The sequence below is a fragment of the Rhinopithecus bieti genome, unplaced genomic scaffold, assembly GCF_001698545.2.
Source record: "Rhinopithecus bieti isolate Rb0 unplaced genomic scaffold, ASM169854v2 scaffold_1014, whole genome shotgun sequence".
NCBI classification, from domain to species: Eukaryota; Metazoa; Chordata; class Mammalia; order Primates; family Cercopithecidae; genus Rhinopithecus; species Rhinopithecus bieti.
Genome location: NW_016803499.1, coordinates 3,878,844 through 3,892,729, shown reverse-complemented (window position 1 = coordinate 3,892,729; position 13,886 = coordinate 3,878,844). Strand labels below are relative to the sequence as shown.

At 43.9% G+C, this 13,886-nt stretch overlaps 1 protein-coding gene across 5 annotated transcripts in view; it reads right to left on the bottom strand.

Moving 5' to 3' along the window:
• Positions 1-13,886, bottom strand: part of PPFIA1 (PPFI scaffold protein A1) — a 116,274-nt gene that overhangs the window by 22,570 nt on the left and 79,818 nt on the right. For 3 of the 5 annotated variants that reach the window (XM_017887113.1, XM_017887117.1, XM_017887125.1), the window contains 4 exons: positions 8,935-9,086; positions 7,266-7,438; positions 6,822-6,915; positions 33-114 (listed from right to left, as the gene is read on the bottom strand). In XM_017887113.1, the coding sequence (XP_017742602.1) occupies positions 33-114; positions 6,822-6,915; positions 7,266-7,438; positions 8,935-9,086 (501 nt within the window). Of the gene's footprint in view, positions 1-32; positions 115-6,821; positions 6,916-7,265; positions 7,439-8,934; positions 9,087-12,280; positions 12,311-13,271; positions 13,389-13,886 lie in introns of all 5 variants that reach the window. The other 2 variants (XM_017887105.1, XM_017887108.1) reach the window with 1 other exon arrangement.

Sequence of the window (13,886 nt, the reverse complement as noted above, 5' to 3'; positions counted from 1 at the left end):
CCATGCAACTGCGTGTTAAATGAAGGATGTACCTCCAGCCAGACCACAACCGTTGGCCCGTCCCATTGGGCAAAAGGTAAACCTTGTCTCCGGGCTTCCTCCAACAATTCATGCCTACAAAGGAGAAGATACAGAAAATTAGAAAATCAGCCAGGCATGGTAGCTCTCACCTGTAATCCCAGCTCTTTGGGAGGCAGAGGCGGGAGGACCACTTGAGCCCAGGAGTTCAAGACCAGCCTAGACAACACAGCGAGACCCCATCTCTACAAAAAATTTTAAACATTAGCGTGGTGTAGTGGCACACCCCTGTAGTCCCAGCTGCTCAGGAGGCTGAGAGGCAGGAAGACTGCTTGAGGCCAGTAGTTCAAGAGCAGCCTGGGCAATATAATAAGATGCATCTCTACAAAAATTAAAAAAGAAATTAAAAAGAATTAGCCAGGCATGGTGACGCATGCCTGTAGTCTCATCTACTTGGGAGGCTGAGGTGGAAGGACTGCCTGAGCCCAGGAGGCCGAGGCTACAGTAAGCCATGACTGTGCCACTGCACTCCAGCCTAGGCAACAGAGTGAGACCCTATCTCTAAAAAACAAAAATTAAAACCAGCAAAACCAAAAACAAAATCAAGGAACCACTATTATATGCATATATAAAATAAGTTAACAAAGTGTTCTGAGCATTTGCAAAAGTCTAACAGTATGCAGTCTGCCCTCTGTATCTGTGGCTTCCACATCCACACATTCAACCAACTGTAGATCAAAAATACTCAGTGGGAAAAAACAATAAAAATCAATACAGCACAACAGCTATTTACAAAGCATTTACATTCCACTGGGTATTGTAAGGAACCTAGAGACGATTTGAAGTCTATGGGAGACTATGCCTATGTTATATGGAAATATCGTGACATTTTATACAGGAGACTTAAGCTTCCATGGATTTGGGTCTTCAGGAGGGGTCCTGGAACCAATCCCCCACAGACTCTGAGACACGACTATAAATTCTCATCATTTTCCTTTCATCTTCTACAGCTTTACATTATCAACACCATCCGTTCCACATTAGTTCTGTGCATACTACAAAGAATGCCTGAGTGAGAAAACACTGAATGACTCCCTCTGATTCTCTACAGAATCCCCACCTCCTTACAGAATCAAAGAATTATTACCAACTTTAAAAACACCAGCAGAGGCCGGGTGCAGTGGCTCATGCCTGTAACCCCAGCGCTTTGGGAGGCTGAGGCAGGCGGATCACGAGGTCAGGAGATCGAGACCATCCTGGCTAACACGGTGAAACCCCATCTCTACTAAAAAATACAAAAAATTAACTGGACATGGTGGCGCATGCCTGTAATCACAGCTACTCGGGAGGCTGAGGAAGGAGAATCACTTGAACCCCGGAGGCAGAGTTTGCAGTGAGCTGAGATCATGCTATTGCACTCCAGCCTGGGTGACAGAGCACGACTCTATCTCAAAAATCAAAACAAAAAAAAAAATCAACAACAAAAAAAAACAGCAGCGGAGCCTTCACATCCAAGGTATAGGACATTCAAGGAAAACAATCACTATTCCCTTTTTAAACAATGAAGACAACTATCTGGAAAGAGGAAACCACACCTTGGTCTAAACAAAGCAGCCTATCTCAATGAGACTCTTTAAAATGTTCAGCATTCACCCAAAGGAAGAAGGAAAAAGAATATTGCAGCTTTTTAACACTACAATGTTATGATCTAATCTAGCAGGCAAGCAGTGGATGGCTACACTGCGATTTAGCTGATTACTTGCTGAATCAAGTCACTGGGTCATCTGTGGCTTAACCCACAGGCCTCCTACCCGCGAGATTTGAAACCCTAACAGTTTTCTCAGTGCAGGGGAATCCTGAATGCAAGAATCCATGTGTCACTGGTGACCACAAAGAGGCAGGCAGGCGTCAGTCCTGCCACAGATCTCTTTATGTGATCGGAAATATTCTATATGCCTCATTTTTAAATACCCACGGTTAACATAATGTTGTCTAACATAGGTATTTGAGAAATAACACTATAAGCTTGGTGAATCTCATTTTATTTCTCAAGTGTTTACCTACAAGGCTTTCAAAGAGGCTAATTGTTTAAAAAAATAAAAAGCCTCAGAGGGAAGATGTCATTGTAACGGAGAGGACACGTACATTTGGTTTGTACATAAAGATATCCCCAAGTCATTTAAACATCCCTAGGCTGCTTTTAGTCCATTTTTTCTATGATAATTTCTGTAAGACATACCACAGAATCTCTTATTTCTAAAAATTTGACATTGGCTCTTCAATACATTTCAATAGCAGCAGACTTTTCTTAGGAGTATGAAGTGGTATCGCAAGACGTGAAATGAAGGGGTTGGGAGGAAGGGCGCACTGCGTGGCACCAGTCACCAGGTGGTGGCTGAAACCCTGCTTTCCGTTCCCTTGGGACAAATGCCCCTCAACAACAGTCAGTAGAGCTTCCTTCACACACTGGTGGGTCTAGGAAGTAGTACAGGTAATTCCTGCCACATCAATCCCAGAAAAAGCTCCGAACGCTGACAATCTGGTTAACTGCTAAAGGCCTTGAGCGTCCGTGGCCTGGCCAAGGAGCAGGAGGATCTGACTGCTGCCAAGTCAGGAGGGTTTCCAGCTTATGCTCAGCCTTGGCACTCTGCCAGAGACTTCATTTTTTAACATGTAATAGATACTCACTGTAAACAAAAATAATTGTCAAAAAATAATTCTTTACTTCTATTACTCGGAGACTGGTGTACACTGTCCTGGACTTCACCAGTACCGTCTTCCTGGCAATGATCGCTAGCTTTTATAAAGTCTTTTCCAGAATGGAGACGCTTCTGGGTCCAGAAGCAACAGTGGAAACAGTGTTAAAACAGTGGGGGTAGACGGATGTGTGTAAGAGTCACAGGAAGTTAGGGAGAAGGCAGAGGAGACCCCATCTGGGTGGTGGGCCCAGGCCTCAGTGTGTGTCCTGGCTCCCCTCCCCTATCAGACCAGTCCATGATCTTTAAGATCAAACATGGGACCTTACCCCTGGGCTGACACTCCAGGTGGGAACACCAGAGCCCCTGTTTTCTCTGGGGGGACTGTTCCCATCATGGAAGAAGTCCCCTGTGTCGAGGGGACGCAGAGTCCAGAACTTGGAGATGGCTGAGGCCACTCCACCCTGGCCCTCTGGGCTATTCCTTTACATGAACAACTACATTCCTCCTTTATTGCTTGATCTCAGACTTGGCTCTTTCACTGGCTACTGAGAATGCTATAATGCAAAAAGGTCATAGAATTTGTGAATAATGTTGTACATTTTATAATTAAGACATAGCATAATGGTAAAGTCTTTCATAATGAGAAGCTTGTGTGAGTTTTTGCTGATCACACAGTATGTAAGGGATAGGGAGGAAGTACTTTCATTTAACTATCCAAACTAAATATATTGCCTTGCTTTCATAAGGCTGAAGCTTTTCAGTCCCCTGCACCCTGCACAGTGAACGAGACTTGCTTTCACAGGTACAGCTGCCACCTGGGTGACAGAGCAGGACCCTCTCCAAAAACCATAAAAAAATACCACCACCACAAGTACGGTTCTGTGACCCAGGCATAGCCCCTCCCACGCTCCATGGCCATGGCACACTGGCAGAATCCTGAGGAAAGATGTAGGCTCGCCCTGATGAGAAATGGATGGAATCAGCATTTCTCATGCAAAACTAAAAGGATCCTTGGGCCAGGTGTGATGGCTCACACCTATAATCCCAACACTTTGAGAGGCAGAGGCAGGAAGATCACTTGCGGCCAGGAGTTCAAGACCAGCCTAGTCAACACAGTGAGACCGCTGTCTCTACTAAAAATAAAAGTCAAGGCTGCAGTGAGTGGTGAATGTGCCACTGCACTTCAGCCTGGGCAACCATGCAAGGGCCTTCTTTTATTTTGCAAGGGCAAAAATAAAAAAATAAAAAGATCCTCTCAGGAAGCTCAGCATAGAGCCTGTGGCTGGTGACTGCCCACACTCAGCCCAGCAAATCTCCCGAGTCTGCTTACCCTGAGAAAGCACTAGGAAGACAAAAAGGAGAACATGAAAAGGGAACACTTTAAAAGCAAGGTTACTTCGAGAGATGGCGTTTCAGTAACCCTGGGGAATTCCAGAAGTGCTGTGGAATCACTATGCACTATCAAAGCTGATGAATGTCTCTAGCACAGCCAGCCCCGACTTGCGGGTTCACTACCACGTATCCCAGGTACCAAATGCGCCCACCACGCTGTGTCTTACAAAACTTGAAATCAGCTTGCCACCAAACTCACCAGGTTCCTTAGATTCTCTGTAAGTGAAAGCATCTGGCTGTGTAAATTTTGCAGTTAAAAGCACACTTTTGAGTTAAATCAGGGGTTAAGAAGAAGAAAATAATTCTGAGAAATATAATTTCATTCTTAAGAATGGCATAAATATTAAACTGTATTCACATAATACTTTTTCCGGAAAACGCAAACTTTTTTTCACATTTATATGTAGATACTTTAGGCCGGGCGTGGTGGCTCACGCCTGTAATCTCAACAGTTTGGGAGGCAGAGGTGGACAGCTCACTTGAGGTCAGGAATTCGAAACTAGCCTGGCCAACATGGTAAAACCCTGTCTCTACTAAAAATTCAAAAAAATTAGCTGGGCATGGTGGCACGCACTTGTAATATTCCAGCTATTGGGAGGCTGAGGCAGGAGAATCACTTGAAACCAGAAGGTGGAGGTTGCAGTGAGCCAGAATTGTGCCACTGCACTCCAGCCTGGGCGACACAGTGAGAGACTTCATCTAAATCAGTCAATCAATCAATAAAGCACTTTTTCTAAAATCAATGTTATCTCAGTTTAAGTGAAAGAAATGAAACTGCCCTCTATAGTCAGACAAATAAATCTTTGTACTTGGAAATTTTCCCCACTAAGGAGCTAGTACATTTCAGAACTTCCACATGGATCCCAAGCACAACATAAAGGACAGAAGTTTTATTTCACTTCCTCATACTTACTATAATAAAAACAGTAACATTAGCAAACTCTAAGGAATGAAATTTTCCTAGGATGTTTCCAGGAGGCAGAAAGTTTAGTCCTAACATTAAGTTTCACAGGGCCAAATGGCAATTACCCAAGTTATTTTAAAACATTCTTGGCTGGGCACGGTGGCTCATGCCTGTAATCCCAGCACTTTGGGAGGCCGAGGTGGGTGGATCATGAGGTCAGGAGATGGAGACCATCCTGGCTAACACCGTGAAACCCCGTCTCTACTAAAAATACAAAAAAATTAGCTGGGCGTGGTGGCGGGCGCCTGTAGTCCCAGCTACTCGGGAGGCTGAGGCAGGAGAATGGCGTGACCACAGGAAGTGGAGCTTGCAGTGAACCAAGATCGCACCACTGCACTCCAGCCTGGGCGACAGAGTGAGACTCCGTCTCAAAAGCAAACAAACAAAAAAAACATTCTTACACAGTTCAAGCATAGCAATGTTCAAATCAGATTTTGCTGTTAAGTGGTTTCTATAAATTTCCATTTACAGGAAACCAAAAAACCTGAGTATTCCCATGGTATTGTTAACATAAGAGCATTTTACCTAAAATATAATCAATAAAGTTATTTATAAAGGCTTTGAAAAGAAAACTAAAATGAGACAGATTTCACAACAGAAAAAATCAGCTGGCAACTCTGGGGGCTAAAGGCAAAGGGGCCTCTAGGGCAAAGGGTCCCTGCAGGCTCTGGTGCTTCTGGGAACCAGTGTCTTTGGGCCCCAATTTCTAGATGAGCGTTGGTTTCTCAGGGCACTTAAAAGTGGCCAGATGATTTTTTCCACAGTCAGAGTCATCACACCGCCCATCAAGTTTCGCCCTGTCTCAAAGCCTGGCGTTACCATCTTCCACATTTCTCAAGCTCAGGCCTTACCCCACAGACTACACAAACTGCCTATTTTATTGCAGAAGTGGCTTTAGTTTTGTTCTTCGTTTGTTAGCTCACTCGGGCATTGTCTCAGCCTATCTAGTTCATCTACAGTCAGCCAACACACAACTCACCCCGCATCCCAGAAGGCCCAGGGACAGGAACCCGATTCCTCCATGCCCTCACCCCGGGGCATCACAATGCCTGTGCTCCTTTGTTGAAAGCCATCCCAAATATTACAGCTTATTGTCAGAAGCAGACTTAGTTTAGAATTAAAACTTAATAAACAGGCTATAAAATCTGGAGTCTCTCTGAGATAAAAGTACAAAATCTACAGAAGAGAAAAAAATGCAACATGACAAATGTTTCAGGCAGATTACTAGCATGAAGAGCAAATCCTGAACGCTGGGAAACAACAGTTGCCGTAGTGGCCACAGTTACAACTTGTTTATGACTTGCTGGCACTGTTTAAATAACTTCATGCATATCATCCCATTTAATTCTCATAAAAGCCATACAAGGTATGTACTACTAGGGTCCCCACTTTACAGATGAGAAAACTGAAGCACAGAGATGCTAAGTCACTTCCTCGACGTCACAAACCGAACCTGAGCAGGCGCCAGGGCCGACTCCAGTGCTCAGGCAGCCGAGTCCAACTCTCACCCACCCTGTCTCCTAGTTGGACAACTTTCCAAGACAACAGGGATACCAGTGTGAGTTTCTTCGAAATTTCACAAACACTCTAAATCTTCCAGAAAGTACGCCTTAACTAAGGCTGTAGGTAAAGCTTTCAGAATACAACGTATATATACATAGCTACATATTATAATTAACGAACACTACTTAGAGCTTAGGCACAACTGAAAACCATTCAATGAGATGAAGAAAGAATACAAAGCTTACTTTTTTTGAAGTTTACGATTTTTTTCAGCCTGTCCTCCCAATTTGCTAAGTCCCAAGGCATCCTGAGATGAATTATCTGTCTCGGAAACGCCAGCTATGAGGAAGCAGAACAGCCCAGAAGTAAAAATCAGCATGACAAAGTTCTATGTTTTCATAAATAGGCGGATGAATATTTGCAGGTTCAGAGGGAAATCATTTCTTAAGCCTAAGTTTCTGACTAGACAACCAAATGCGCAAGACAAAAATGCTCAAAGACAGAAAACATGTGGTCCCTGAGTGGCAAGTGAGCATAAACCGCTGCTCTCTAGCTCCCATGCCTTCACAGCTGCTGCTCCCTGGAGAGCACACGGCTGCCGGAGCACCGCGTGGGAACTGCTGGCCCCGAAGGCAGTGCCTTCCTCCCCGACCCCTGGCTGCTGCGAAGGGTGCGGAAAACCAACCAACCTTGTCCTAATGCTTCTTTGCCGGTTTGTCCAGGTCGGCCCTTTTCTTTCTTGCCAAACAAGCGGCCAATGGAGGACTTAATGCCTTTCTTCTTTGGGGCTTTGTGGAGCGAGTCCTGGCTACTGTTGCTACTGCTGGGATTGCTCACCGGACCGTCCTGGGAGCCTGTGGAGCTTTGAGGAAAGAAAACGGATCTTTACCATGTGTCCTTGTAGGGTACTTCACATATTAACAGTTGCAAACTTCCCTACAAGCACTTCCAGTCTCTTTCACACACATCTTCCTCACCAAGTGCATCATGCATGACAAAGGGATGCTCCCGGTGAGGCCAGCACAGAGACCCATTCTGGGCAGCTGAAACTCTGCCACGGAGCTCCCCTTCCCTCCAGGGGAGGCCCTGACTCCGCGCCATCAGGTTCCAAAACTCAGTGGTCTGCCTGCTACCCCTCCAGCAGCTCCCACAACTGCCCTGAGCATTACTCTGCTCAGCTGAGAAACGTGGCAATGTTAACTGCCTGAGGGGTTACTGCAAAAATTAACATACAGGCCTCCCCTGCATATTGCCTGGCACGGAACTGAAATCCAATGGAGTTTGAAAAAAGAGGGCTGGAGGCCAGGCACGGTGGCTCAAGCCTGTAATCCCAGCACTTTGGGAGGCCGAGACGGGCGGATCACAAGGTCAGGAGTTCGAGACCATCCTGGCTAACACGGTGAAACCCCGTCTCTACTAAAAAATACAAAAAACTAGCTGGGCGAGGTGGTGGGCGCCTGTAGTCCCAGCTACGCGGGAGGCTGAGGCAGGAGAATGGCGTAAACCCAGGAGGCGTAGCTTGCAGTGAGCTGCGATCTGGCCACTGCATTCCAGCCCGGGCGACAGAGCGAGACTCCGTCTCAAAAAAAAAAAAAAGGGCTGGGCGTGGTGGCTCACGCCTGTAATGCCAGCATTTTGGGAGGCCAAGGTGGGTGGATCACGAGCTCAGGAGTTCAAGACCAGCCTGGCCAGCACGGTAATACCCCATCTTTACTAAAAATACAAAAAGTAGCTGGGCATGGTGGCGTGCGCCTGCAGTCCCAGCTACCTGGGAGGCGGAGGCTGTGGTGAGCCAAGATCACGCCACTGCACTCCAGCCTGGACAACAGAGCGAGACTGTCTCAAAAAGAAAAAAAAAAAAGAGAGCATAGATGGCATACTAGTAACAAAACAGCTGATTGGTTTCCTGAGTGGGGACACTCAATAAATGGGTAAGTACAACTTGGAACTCTCCACAGCTTACAAAAGGCGCAAGAGGGTGTCTGAAAGGCACGGGTTGTCCTAGAGGGCGGTTCCAATCCCAAGCCTGTCATTTGCTTGCCAAACTCTCCATCAAGAATAGAAAGTAGTCAATTTGTAGACTCTGAAGACATGAAGTTTTTCCAAAACTTGCTGATATCATTTAACTCCTTCCTTTCCAAACTAAGCTTGCCCAAACAGATATGCATTTTCTGCTGGATTTCACTATAGCCCAGAGCAGTGGTAGGCATTCTAAGTGTAACATGTAAATACACTCAACTGAATTAATAGACAATTCTAGAAAATCACTGTTTTATTCAAGAAAAGAGTCGTCGATTTCTCAACACTGGAAACGAAAAGACAAGTATGCTCTGCACGGGGCTGCTGCAGGCTCCTTACTTCCTTATGTCCCTGATGTCCTCCTGGCTGACGGTGTGCAGCGCCCCTTTGTGCAGCCGGTCTAACCGAAGGGCTCTCGGGGAGGAAGGCGGGGAGGTTTCACACTTTATGGTTGTCTTGTCATCTCGTACCTCTTCTCTGGAAGGTGGCAACTGAAGGGTGAGAGAAGCGCAAAGTCAGTTAATAGCAGACTGTGAAAAACTCAGGCCTTAAATTATAGCCATAAACTTCTTTGAAAATCGATTCGCTGTGCTTTCTGCCAGCACAGAAAGTCTTATTTCAGTCTGGCACCATTCTGAAGGGCCACGCAGCACAGCACCACAGAGCCGTCAGACTCCTGGTCTGCCTCCCCATGAGCGTGCGCTGGGCCCAGCAGGACACAGGGATGCCCCTCATCCTCAGCCTCCTCCATGCAGCCCAAGGTTATCCGAGGCACATTATGGGGACAGTCACTGAAGGGGCAGCAGAGATCCGAACAACACCTATAAACCATATCGTTACAAATGTCAGACAGCATTAACTCGCACTAATGAAGAGCCAGCAGTAACGTTTACCTCCTGATGTACTTCGAAAGACACTCTAGAGAGGGCAGAAACCTCTTGGGCAAAATTGCCAAATACTTTTTTGTCTGAAAGGGTAAAAAATAAGTAAGAACAGCCCATGGCCCCCCATACACATGTGTATGGCTCATAATTCTCAATAATGTTTGGACTGGACACTATAAATTGAAGCACTTCTATGCAGTTTAAACATTTTTCTTCAATATGGCTTAAAAGAAAATACTTCCAGGCTTATCATTACAAGATGATCTTTGTCAGACTCCCAGGGTTTTTTGTTTTTGCAGTGGAGCATGAATATGCCCATGTGCTGAGGGAGCAGGATGGTGGCAACAACAGTGAACAGTCTTACCCCTGCAGGGTCTAGGCAGATCCTGCTTATACATTTGTGTTTTCTGGTTTTGATTGGGTCTAGATTTCATAAAACACGTTGAGCAAGCATTACTATAAATAGCAAGACTTGAACGGTGAACTTTATTTTATTAAAAAAATTTTTAAGAGCCAGGTTCTTGCTACGATTCCCAGGCCAGACTGCAGTGGCTATTTGCAGATGTAATCATTTTGCATTACGGCCTCAAACTCCTGTGCTCAACTGATCCTTCTGCCTCGGCCTCCAAAGTAGGTGGGACTACAAGCATGTACCACTGGGCTCAGTTTGAACTTCTGCTTTTTAAATGGGATTGTGTAAAGTATATCAATCCTACTGTAGCCCCACTGTGGCTCAGGAAGGACCAAGTGCATTCAATGCAAAATGGAGCTGTGCTCATTTAGGACACAATCTCAACTAACAGTTAAAATGCAAATGAATCCTGCATCCTTTCCTAATTTCCAGTGACAATCACAAGACAATGAAAGGCTTTCATAGCTACAAATTATCAATATTAAGCTTAAGTTTCAAAATTCAGGTTAAAACAATCATCTGTTTTAAAAAAACAAAACCAAAAACAGGGTACAGGGCACGCTGACATGCAGCCGGCTGTAAGCTGTTAACAGTCTGGGGAAAGCCCCGAGGGCCTGGCCAGCGCTGCCCACCGCATCCCTCCACACACCACCCTCCACACTCCCCTACACGCTGCCCTCTGCACTCCTCCACACGCTGCAGTGCTGTCACGTGCCAGACTTCCGCCGCCATCCCAGCTCAGGCCTACTAGAGAGCAGGGAAATCCTCTTGGTCCACACCAACACCACTGACACAGAGAAGGAAGGCGACAGTCTTCTGTGGACTAGGTCTGGCACCAGGCCTGGCACTCTGCACGCACCCCTGGTTTAACCTCACAACCACCCGAGGACTAGGCTCCTCAAAGCCACCAAGCAGCATGCTGAAGTTACCAGTGACCAACAGGGCCAGATTATCATGCCTAAGTATCAGTCAACATGCTGCTTCCTTCACTGAGAAAATCTTGCTATCACAAAATAAAAAAACACAATCCAATAGAAGTCAGCTGAACTGAAGGCCGTGCTCTGTGTCTTTTGCTGCTGGTGTAAGCTCCTTATCTCACCACAGCCAGCCACAGGTCCAATGCCACTTTAAGTGGCACTGTTCTATCATCATCTTCACTTCTCAGGAGAGCAAACCGAGGTAGAAACAGACCCCAGTTCACAAACTCATCAGTGATTAAACTGGGATCCGAACTCAAGCAGTTTCACTAAATCACCCAACAGAGAGCTCACAGACAGCTGCTGACCAGGTCCCACGCTTCTGTCAGAGACAGATGCCTTTAGGTATCTAAACAGCTGTCCAGTCGCCGCACCATCAGGCGGGTTTCAGACAGCGGCACAGAATACAGACCAGAGCGTGAAAGTTATGAGGGGGAGATTTTGGGTCAACATAAAGAACAGCCACCGAGCAGATCTGCTCTTAATGTACTCTACTTCCTTCGAGAACAGGAAGGCCCAATCCAGTTATCTCTAAAGAGAAGTGGTCTTGGGCCTCCTTCTGTGGGAATGCTGCCAGGGAGGTCAGAGTATCTGAGGCAAGTAAGGCTAGATGGTGAAGTGGTCAACTGTCAGATTTTGAAATCAGACAAATCTGAACTCAAATCAGCACTGTGCACTGTGGGGCCTAAGCTTTAGTTTCCACATCTGTAAAATGGGGATAACAACAGTAACCTCACAGGGATGTGTGTATGGGGATTAAATACGGGTTGAGCATCCCAAACCCAAAAATTTGAAATTCAAAATGCTCCAAAATCTCTAATTTGAGTGCTGACATGATGCTTGAAGGAAATGGTCAATGGAGCATTTCAGATTTTGGATTTTCAGATTTCAGAGGCTCAACTAGTAAGTGTAATGCAAATATTTCAAAATTCAAACAAATCTGATATCTGAAATACCTCTGGCCCTGAGCATCTCAGATCAGGGACACTCAGCCTGTACCAGACTGGGGAAGCACTCAGCACAGTGCCCGGCATACAGCAAGAGCCCAACGCTAGCTGTGATTATTACAAAAATGGGTCCCCCCGAATCTACAATCTATAGCTTTGCATGAGTCATTTCTTATTTTTAAAACTATGTCTACCATAAACAAGCATGTGATGACTAGAAGGCTGAAAAGGTGAGAGAATGGCAAACTGTTACATTTGTCCCAGAGTTCCGTGAAAACCGCTAAGGACTAATTTCCAGTAGAACCATCATCTAGTAAGGTGCTAGGTCACTTTAAACACTTCCATTAAAAAGCCAACCATTCATTATTATACAACTACATAATGCTATATTTATGTAAAATATGATAGGTACTCTTCAATACATTATTGAGATACAAAGATACGTTAAATTACTAAATAATTTACCTTTCTACGATGTTTCCTTAAATCACTAGGCTGACAGATGCATGCAAAGAAATGAAGATAAACCAGATTTACTATACACTTTGAAGTTAGAAATTCAAGGATCAGTATAAGCAAATATATTAAAATAGAAATGACAGGACACAGGATTTAGAGAAAATGTAACTGGACATAGAACCATTTTTTCACCAAAAAATTTAAATACAAGTTATTAAAGGTTTACTAGAGAAACACTATAAATTATTACTTAGATAAAATTCTATTTCTTGTGTTTTATTAAAATATGGCATTCTATATAATAAACGGCCCTAACAATCATCTATTCTAAGCCAAATCTCTCTATAACTTAGTTTTCTTTAATAAAATCCATGTTATAATTTAAAATATTCCAACTGATGAGGAAGTTACTGCAATACCAATTATAAAACTGAACAAACCTACTTTTAGTTAATCACCTGTTGGACATTAATGTAAAATCCTTACCTAGAATTTGATTTACCACTTCTCAAAAATAAAGTTATTGCTTAAAGCAAGGTATCCTGTGAAAATATATAAGAACAAAAGCTAGCATAATGTTAGGTAGAATCTTTACATCCATCCTATGATTCAAGTAAGATATTTTAATTTAAAAATAACCTATTAGAGACAGTAGCTGATGAGATTCAACAAGCTGATGAGATTTACAGTCTTGAATACAATCATCAGAACCAGAAAGCATACTGTCTGCATAAACAGCTTCCATTAATTCTATGCTTAGATAGATTATTTATGTAGGAAACACTTACGAATTACAGAAATCCTACATAACTTGAGTAAAAACACTCTTAAACACCTATGTCTTGCCTGTATCCATACTTACTATATAGTAATACACTAATTTAAATTTATTATCATTGAGAAAAAGATACTTTTAACTAAGAAAAAGGCAACCCATTAATAAAGTCATCACAGCACAGACTCACACATGATCGAACACACACAGTTGCGGGGTTACCTGAGCATGCTGTGAAGAATCGCTATAGCATGGGGTGGAACTGGGAGGGGAGGTGGATGAGTAAACTACAGACTGATGGGGACCTGAGGTCTGGATTAAAAATGAATCTGGAGATGGCTAAAATAATAAAACAAAAGGATGACAGGAAATCAAAACCAATGACGGAAGCATAGAGACTGTCAGCCAGCATACAGAATTACAAAACCAGAAAAAATATATAAATATACACAACTGCTTTTACAAATTCTCTGGACAGAAATAAGCACAAAACCACAAATAAAACAGTCAAAGAGTTTAAAATATTACCTAATTAGATGATGTAAATTATAAAAACAGTATTTCAAAACACTGCAAAATAGACTAGTTACCACCTCATATGCCACTAAAATGATTCACCGTCAATTGAATTGCATGCTGGCTAACAACACAACTAAAAATGAAAATAGATGGTAACGGGAAAAAATATGATAGAAGTGCAGTTAAAAAGCAAATCATCTAATTATGAAATATTTCATTGACAACACACTGACAAATCCTAAATATACAAGATAGTTTTTTGTTTTTGTTTTTTTTAAATAAAGATGGGGTTCTCATTATGTTGCCCAGGCTGGTCTC